The sequence below is a fragment of the Hyaena hyaena genome, unplaced genomic scaffold (assembly GCF_003009895.1).
Source record: "Hyaena hyaena isolate Hyena2069 unplaced genomic scaffold, ASM300989v1 scaffold_195, whole genome shotgun sequence".
NCBI lineage: Eukaryota > Metazoa > Chordata > Mammalia > Carnivora > Hyaenidae > Hyaena > Hyaena hyaena.
In genome coordinates, this window is record NW_024080827.1 from 1,149,472 (window position 1) to 1,158,433 (window position 8,962).

At 38.7% G+C, this 8,962-nt stretch overlaps 1 protein-coding gene across 1 annotated transcript; it reads left to right on the top strand.

Moving 5' to 3' along the window:
* Positions 1-2,109: 2,109 nt before the first annotated feature.
* On the top strand, positions 2,110-2,666 carry LOC120237997 (40S ribosomal protein S27-like). Its single transcript, XM_039241565.1, is given in 2 exon segments — positions 2,110-2,216; positions 2,218-2,666. Coding segments are annotated over 2 exon segments (240 nt in total). The 3' UTR covers positions 2,351-2,666.
* The last annotated feature ends 6,296 nt before the right edge of the window (positions 2,667-8,962 follow it).

The window sequence follows — 8,962 nt, forward strand, 5'->3', positions numbered from 1 at the left end:
GCTGACAAAATCTGAGGACTGATGGATGTGGGGGGGAGGGGGATGGGCATGGAGGAGGGCACTTGTGGGGATGAGCACTGAGGGTTATGTGGAAACTAATTTGACAATAAACTATTTGTAAAAAAAAAAAAAAGAATAAAAGGAATTAAGTAGAAAAAAAATAAATAAATAAAATAAAATATGGGGAAAAAAAAGTATTTCCAAAACATAGATCTGATAAATGACTCTCCGTTAGTTCAAAACATTTAACAGCACTCCAGTTTCTACAGAATAGGACTCAAATACTCCTATGTGTTGTTCAGTGAGGAACCCAGTGCAATACCTCATTTACAATACCCAGTGAGTACAATGCATTTTATTTTCATTGATATGAATATCTCTTGCTTCCCCACTACAGTGAACCCTCTTTGAAAGTAGGGACATTGGGGACACCTGGGTGGTTCAGTCAGTTAAGTGTCCACTTTCAGCTCAGGTCATGATCTTCCAGTTCGCGAGTTCAAGCCCTGCATCAGGCTCTGCACTGACAGTGAGGAGCCTGCTTGGGATTCATTCTCTCTCTCTCTCTCTCTCTCTCTCTCTCTCTCTGTCTTTCTCTGCTCCTCCCTTGCTCTCACTCTATCTCTATCTCAAAATATTTTTAAAAAGAAAATAAATTAAGTTTAAAAGGATAGAAGTAGGGACACTTTTGTTCATCTTTATATAACCATATTTCCCCAGGCCCCAGGAGCCCACAGGTGCAAGGGAGGTCACAATATCATTAATATACGAACCTTAACGATTCATTGCTCTTCCAGCAGGTGCAAGAACTGTAGCTTCAGCAAAATCCACCATTACTACAGAGAGTTTTGGGTTCCCCAGGGATCTTTCTTTTTTTAAAATTTTTAATGTTTTATTTATTTCTGAGAGAGACAGACAGACAGTGTGAGCAGGGGAGGGTCAGAGAGAGAGGGAGATACAGAATCTGACCGGCTCCAGGCTCTGAGCTGGTTGTCAGCACAGAGCCCAACATGGGGCTGGAACCCACAAATCATTAGATCATGACCTGAGCCGAAGTCGGATGCTTAACCGACTGAGCCCCCCCGGCCCCCCCCCCCCCCCCGCCCAGGATGTTTCTGACATGCTCAGTAGCATATTCTCTCCCACTGTAGCTACGCAACTGCCCCGCGTGACAAGTGACCCACTGTGGTTCTCCCATTCATCCTCGGAGCCCCGTGTGCTGCTTGTCATCACGAGCTTAGGTGCCACAGTAGTAAAGAAAGGCTTTCTTCCCTGTGAAATAATGTTAAAGGAGGGTTGGCTTCAGCCTCATGAGTTTAGTGCAATAACTTTCACGTAGAGCCCTATAGCTCCCTGGGCATGAATGACATCTACTGTCAGGGGTCTGAGGCAGGACAAGTTTGAGGTACAGCCATACCATCATTTTTGAATCCCTCGTTCCCTGCAACAATGGTTTCATATTGGTCCAACTCATTTCTTTTCCCTTTCAGATGGTCTGCCTTATTTAAGTGACCTAAGCAAATCTGGTAAAACTTCTATGAGGCCGCCCTGGCAGTGTGCTAGATGCATACGATATCTGAGTCAGAGAGCGCCCACAGGGAGCAAACCCTCCGAGCTGCACCTGTCTGCCCCTCCCCACACCCCTCACCAACCCCACTGCTTAGCACGGAGCTCTGTGCATAGAAAATCTCAGTGTTTTAAAACATAATAAAAATAACTTTTATGCCACTTGAGAAGAGCTAGAGTTTATCTGAGGAAGGGAGCACAAATTGGGGATGAGACTCTTTGGCCCTAAGTCCACAACTACACAGAAATTCTGGCATTTCAGGAAAACAAAAACAAAAAACGTGGGCTCTCAGCTGAGGTGCGTTTGAAAGTTGCTAGGACTCTGGTGACAGCAGTATAAAATGGATGGGTGTTCTCCAAAGCACGCCTTCAGAGGATTCTGGGTCACAAGTGAAGTGTGCAAGACCACATGCCTACCCTTTCGGCTGAAGCAAGGGGAAGCTGATTCATTTCTTGTGACCCATTGCGGAAAGGATTGCAAGTGCCTATTGACACACTCTTTAGAAAGACTATTTATCCGACAGCGATGACCTCCCCCAAGAGAACATGAGCCTTGCAAAAGACCTCCTCCACTCTTCCCTGGAAGAGAAGAGGGAGCACAGGAAGAAGCACTTGGTGCAGAGCCCCAACTCCTAGTTCATGGGTGTGAAGTGCCAACATGACCATCATCTTTCGCCATGCAATAAGAGTAGCTTTGTATGCTGGCCATTCCATGGTCCTCCGCCAGCCTACCGAAGGAAAAACAAGGCTTACAGAAAGATGCTCCTTCAGACAGAAGCAGCACTGAAGGCATCCTGACTCAAGATAAGTAGGAAACTATCCCAATAAGCACATATTGGATTAAAAAAAAAAAAAAAGACCATTTAGTTATCTTGTTCATGTAATGCAAACCTTTTAGATTGACTTGACTTTTCAGGTTCTAAATATATGAGGTATTTGCTTTGGGTGTTTTTATGAAATGGAGCCTATTAGCCATTAGGTGTTAATGAAAGAAACTGCCAACTGGATCAGGGTTTTAAAACATTGGAAGTGTTTGTTTGCAGTTCACTGGTATTAAGATTCATTTAAAAAGAAATTACCAGTTGTTGAATACTTTCCAGTTTAATGTGAGAAATTATAAACTATTACAAATTACAACTATTAATCATGAAATTTCAAAAAAATCATGAAATTTCATCCCATGCTTAATGATTTGAATCATGGTAGGTGTAAAGAACATTTGAATACATGTCACAGTACTTGAGGTTCTATTCTTTGGTTCTTGCACTAAATAACCAAGTGATAATGGGCAAGATCGTTAGCCTTTATGGCAATCCCTGAAAAAAACATAGTAAAAGTGCCTAGCGTAACACTTGACATATTCTACAGGAATTCAATATTTGTTTTTCTGGGTTTTTTAAATTTTTAAAAAATGTATTTTTTTTTTTTAGAGAGAGAAAAAGTGTGAGCAGGGGAAGGACACAGAGAGAGAGGGTGACATAGAATCTGAAGCAGGCTCCTAGCTGTCAGAATAGAGCCTGATGCGGGACTCCAACCCACGAACTGTGATATCATGACCTGAGCTGATATTGGACGCTTAACTGACAGAGCCCACTCAGGAGCCCAGGAATTTAATATTTGTAAAAATGGAAGTTTTAACACAAATTAAACAACTTGTATTCTTTATGAGTTATATACTAAGTAGTAGTATCCTCCTATGTGACATGTACATCTGGAAAGACTCATCATTGCATTAAAATGAGACTAAGCAAAGTCTTATATTGCCCTAAATGCAAACTAAATGGCATAATACAATGCTTTTTTAAACAAGTCACAAGCTCATTGTGAATTGAAACCAGCAAACCTTTTTAATAGAAAATGCCAGAGCAACTTGCTTAAAGTCTGAGCAAGGACTATTGCCTATTGCCACAAATACCATCATTAACCATAGCAACTGTTGTAAGAAACAATCAATGTAAAGGATGTAATAAATAAAACATGAATTGCTAGGATGGTTTGATTGCTGCCTTCTCATTTGCTTTCCTGTATAAGATGGTCACCTTAACTTTGCTTTATTGGGAAAGCTCATAATTGTACAACAAAATGTTTGGTTAATATAATCCAATTATTTGTGGCTTAATGTGTGAAGGAATTCCATCTGCTACCAACAGGAGATATCAAGATTTTCAGCTACAGATGTTCAGTCCATTTGTCAGAAACTATGTAGTACGACGTTTTCGATTTTGTAAATTTTAACATTTTAATAAAATTTATACAAATCTCACAAAATACAAATTGCACATAAACTATGTTTTAAAACTAATTTTTAAAAGTATGAAGTGAAGAAGTCCCTAGCTGGCTCAGTCAGTAGAATATATGACTCTTTTAATTTATTTAAAAAAAGTTTTTAAATGTTTATTTATTCTTTGAGAGAGAGAACATGAGCAGGGGAGGGGCAGAGAAGGAGACACAGAATCTGAAACAGGCTCCAGGGTCCAAGCTGTCATCACAGACTCCAATGTGGGACTCGAACTCATGAACTGCGAGATCATGACCTGAGCTGAAGTCAGATGCTTAACTGACTGAGTCACCCAGGTGTCCCGAGAGCATGCGACTCTTGATCTTGGGGTTGTGAGTTCAAGCCCCAGATTGGATGTAGAGATTATTTTGTTTTGTCTTTTGAGATTACTTTTTTAAAAAGTTTCCAAAAAAAAAAGATTTTTTTAAGTATGAAGTGAAAACAGTATTCAAGCTCAACTCGAATGTTGAGTTGAACATTTGACTGAACATTGGCTGAACCTGGAATATAAAGTAATGACTGTATGGAGAAAAACGTTTATTTGTTTTTTAAAAAACTTTTAAAGAGTTTATTTATTTTTGATAGAGAGGGGGTGTGCGAGCAAGTGCAAGCAGGGAAGGAGCACTCAGAGAGAGAGAGAGAGAGAGAGAAAGAGAGAGAGAGAATTCAAGCAGTCTCTGCACTGATACAAAAGACTCAAACCTATGAACTGTGAGATCATGACCTGAACTGAACCCAAGAGCCAGATGCTCAGCTGACTGAGCCACCCAGGCACCCCCAAAAATGTTTAAACAACAAATCTTTACTTCATCGATGTTACATTCTTCATTTTTAATATTTTTATTTTTAAGTAATCTCTATACCCAGTGTGGGGCTCAAACTCACAACCATGGGATCAAGAGTAACATGCCCCACCAACTGAGCCAGCCAGGTGCCGTCATTCAAGCTACATTCTAAAAAGATAAAAAGTACAGAAGATTATAATAAAGATAATTTAATTTATGGGCTTATCAAATTATTGCTGCTTAAAAAATTTTTTTTAGTGTTTTATTTATTTTTGAGAAAGAGAGACAGCGTGAGCAGGGGAAGGTCTGAGAGAAAGAGGGAGACACAGAATCTGAGGACAGGCTTCAGGCTCTGAGCTGGCTGTCAGCATAGAGCCCCACACGGGGCTCGAACCCATGAACCTTGAGATCATGACCTGAGCCGAAGTCGGATGCTTAACTGACTGAGCCACCCAGGCACTCCTCAAATTATTGCTATTTTTAAAATGAAAGCATAAGATCTTTAAAATTAAAAAGCTACTTGGAAACAAGCTAAAATTATTGATGAAAGAAAAGGAGAAAAGTACATTCAAGTCCCCACTCTAATTTCTTAGTCCACCATTGTTACTGATGAAACCTTACTATCATCATTAAAACATATTATGAGACAAGAGAAAGTGACTTACAAGCTTTCTTTCATCATGTTTGGATACGGTATGTTTACCTTTAAGTTTCAGCTAATTAATTAAAACCTATGCAGAGTGACAGCAAAGTAGCTCATTTATTACTATTTCATAACATTTAGAGTCAATACTTATTACTTAGTCTGTAGAGATTTCAAAATCCGATTTGACTTAGAACAAATTGCATAACACCTTGATATATGTAGCAAGATGAGTTATTACAGGATTTGTTATGTTGTTAAACTATAACATTGCACAAAACTTAATTAGATTTTTTATTTTTTTAATGTTTTTTATTTATTTCTGAGAGAGAGAGACAGCGTGAGCAGGGGAGAGTGAGAGAGAGAGGGAGACACAGAATGTGAAGCAGGCTCCAGGCTCTGAGCTAGCCATCAGCACAGAGACCGATGTGGGGCTCGAACCCACGAACTGTGTGATCATGACCTGAGCCGAAGTCGGACATCCAACCGACTGAGCCACCCCGGCGCTCCTGAATTAAAATTTTTTTTTTTACAGGAGATAATACATTCTTGGGTAATGTAAATTAAAAAAATATATTTTATGGTGGAAAATCCCAAACATAAGAATAGAGACAATAGTATAATGAACACTCTCATGTACCTAACACCGGGCTTCAATGATCATCAACATACTAGGATGCTTAAAAAATGTGCAATCCATTCTTAGCTTATAGGCAATTAAATAACAAGTTGCAGACCTTTTTTTTAGTCTCCAGCATATTTCTACCTGCCTGAAAGACTTGACTTCCTTTAACTTGACTTCCTTCTGCATAACAGATCTGCTAATGATGAATTCTTTCAGCTTCAGTGTGAAAAAGTTTTTTTGCCTTTGTTTTAAATATATTTTACATAGATCTTATTATTTATCTAAATATTTAAATAAATACTTCTCTTTTTAATTTGCTTTTTAATTAGTTAGCATATAGTATAACAATGATTTCAGGAGTAGATTCCTTAATTCCCCTTACCCATTTAGCCCATCCCCCCTCCCACAACCTCTCCAGTGACCCTCTGTTTGTTCTTCATATTTGAGTCTCTCATGTTTTGTCCCCCTCCCTGTTTTTATATTCTTTTTGCTTCCCTTCCCTTATGTTCATCTGTTCTATGTCTTAAAGCTCTCAGATGAGTGAAGTCAAATATTTGTCTTTCTCTGATTAATTTCACTTAGCATAATACCCTCTAGTTCCATCCATCCACGTAGTTGCAAATGGCAAGATTTCATTCTTTTTTTTTTTTTTAATGTTTTATTTTTATTTCTAGGAGGGAGAGAGAGAGAGACAGACAGCGTGAGCAGGGGAGGGTCAGAGAGAGAGGGAGTCACAGACTGAAACAGGCTCCAGGCTCTGAGCTGGCAGTCAGCACAGAGCCCGACGCGGGGCTCGAACCCACGAACCGCGAGATCATGACCTAAGCAAAAGTCGGACGCTTAACCGACTAAGCCACCCAGGCGCCCCAAGATTTCATTCTTTTTGATTGCTGAGTAATACTCCATTGTATATATATACCACATCTTCTTTATCCATTCATCCATCGATGGACATTTGGGCTCTTTCCATACTTTGGCTATTGTTGATAGTGTTGCTGTAAACTTCGGGGTGCATGTGCCCCTTCAAAACAGCATACCTGTATCCCTTGGATAAACAGTAGTGCAATTGCTGGGTAGTTCTATTTTTAAATAAATACTTATCTTTAAATAAAGATATTTTCTCTGGGCATAGAAATTTAGATTGATGGGGTTCTTTTTAGCACATTATGTGTACTGGCTTTTATAATTTGTTTTCTAAAAGAAATCTGATTTCATCCTCATCTTTTAACTTTGTTTCCAAGTTACTTGCAAATAGTGCCTTTATCCTCTGGTCTCTCTCTCTTTTTTAATCTCCCATTGGTACTAAACAATTATAATGTGCCTTGATGAACTTTTCTACATACTTCTTGTGCTTGGGATCAGTGGTTCTTGAATCTGTGGGTTTATAGTTTTCATCATATTTAAACAATTTTTAGCTATCATTTCTTCAAATAGGTTCTTCTAATTCCTACCCCACTCCTTAGTCTATTACAACATATTGGATGCTTTTAAAAATTTGTTATCTTGGATTGTTTCCATTGGTAGTTCTTCAAACTCATGAATCTTTTCTGCTGCAATGTTGAATCTGCCATTTATCCCAACCGGTGTTTTATATTTCAAACATTATACTTTATCTCTAGAAGTCTGGTTGGTGTCTTTCCATCCTCCATGTCTCTACTTGATTTTTGAACAAATGGAATAGTTACAATATAATGTCTGCAAATTCTAACATCTTTGTCAGTTTCAAATGATTTGACTCATTGTGGGTCCTATTTTCCTACTTATGTACATCTTTGGTAGCTTTTGACTTGATGCTAGACATTAGGAATTTTATCTTTCTGGATACTGGGTATTTTTGTATTCCTATAAATCTTTGTTCTGGTACAGTTCCTTGGAAATAATTTGATGTTTTCAGGTCCTGCTTTAAATGCAAGGCAAGACAGAACAGTGCTCAGCCTAGGACTAATTATTTCCCACAACAGAGGTGAAACCCTTTCATGTATTCTACCCAATGCCCTGAGAATGATGAGGTTTTCCAGTCTGTCTTGTAGGAGGAGACACGATTCCCAGCCTTTTGAGCTGCTCTATTGCTTTCGGGTGGGTTTTTCCTCAGCTGCATATGCTGATTAGTACTCACCTAAAAACTCAAGGAGAGTCCTTCCAGATTTCTAGAGCTTTCTTTCTGTACTGCTCCCTTCCCTCTCTTCCCTTTACTCTAAGCTGCAAACTCTACACCAAACTCTCAGCTCTGTCTCCTAAGATCTCACCAGCTCTGTCTCTGTGTCCTCCCCTCTGCCCTTTGCCGTGGCCTAGAACTCTCTCCAGGCAGTAAGCTGGAGCAAGCATAGAACTCACCTTGTTCCCTCTCCATGAGGCTCACGTCCTTTGTTGCCTGATATCTTGAAAAACGGTGTTTTGGATATTTTGTCTATTTTTTACTGTTACTCTCCTGTCTCAAACTTTTAACCATTATGCCCCAGAAAAAACAAACATTTGATAAATTCAAGAAAAATACCTGGATAGATTCATTTGCTTTCTAAAACTCTGAGTCAGAAATTGAGTTACACTCGAGAATTAAAGAACATAAAACATTACTACTTTTCATAAACACTAAACAATGACTATGAGACATTAGCTTTATCATTCTTTTGAATGAAGACTGCCTATTAAAAAACAGAATTATTATAGCACTACTTATTAGTACTTTTAATACTTAATCCAATTAAAAGCAAAAGAAAGAAACAGGGTTAATAGCGTGTCAGACATGTGAGAATTGCCCGTGTATCTGACTGGAATGAACTCATAAAGACAGCACCCTCATCACATTAAATAATAATCTCCCCAGTTTTCATTTGCATTGTGTTTATCTGGGATTATTTCTCTGTTGTATTCATACATTAGTGAAATTGTATGGGATTTTTTTTCTTACAAAGTAAAGGGATCATCGCATGAAACTTTTCACTGATATAACTTTCCATTCTCCCTTTTTCTCCAAACGTATTTCTATTGTGTTAGAAAATGATCAAGGTAATGGCGTTTAAAGATGAATTAATTTGTCATATACCTACAACCATTGTCTCTGCAAATTC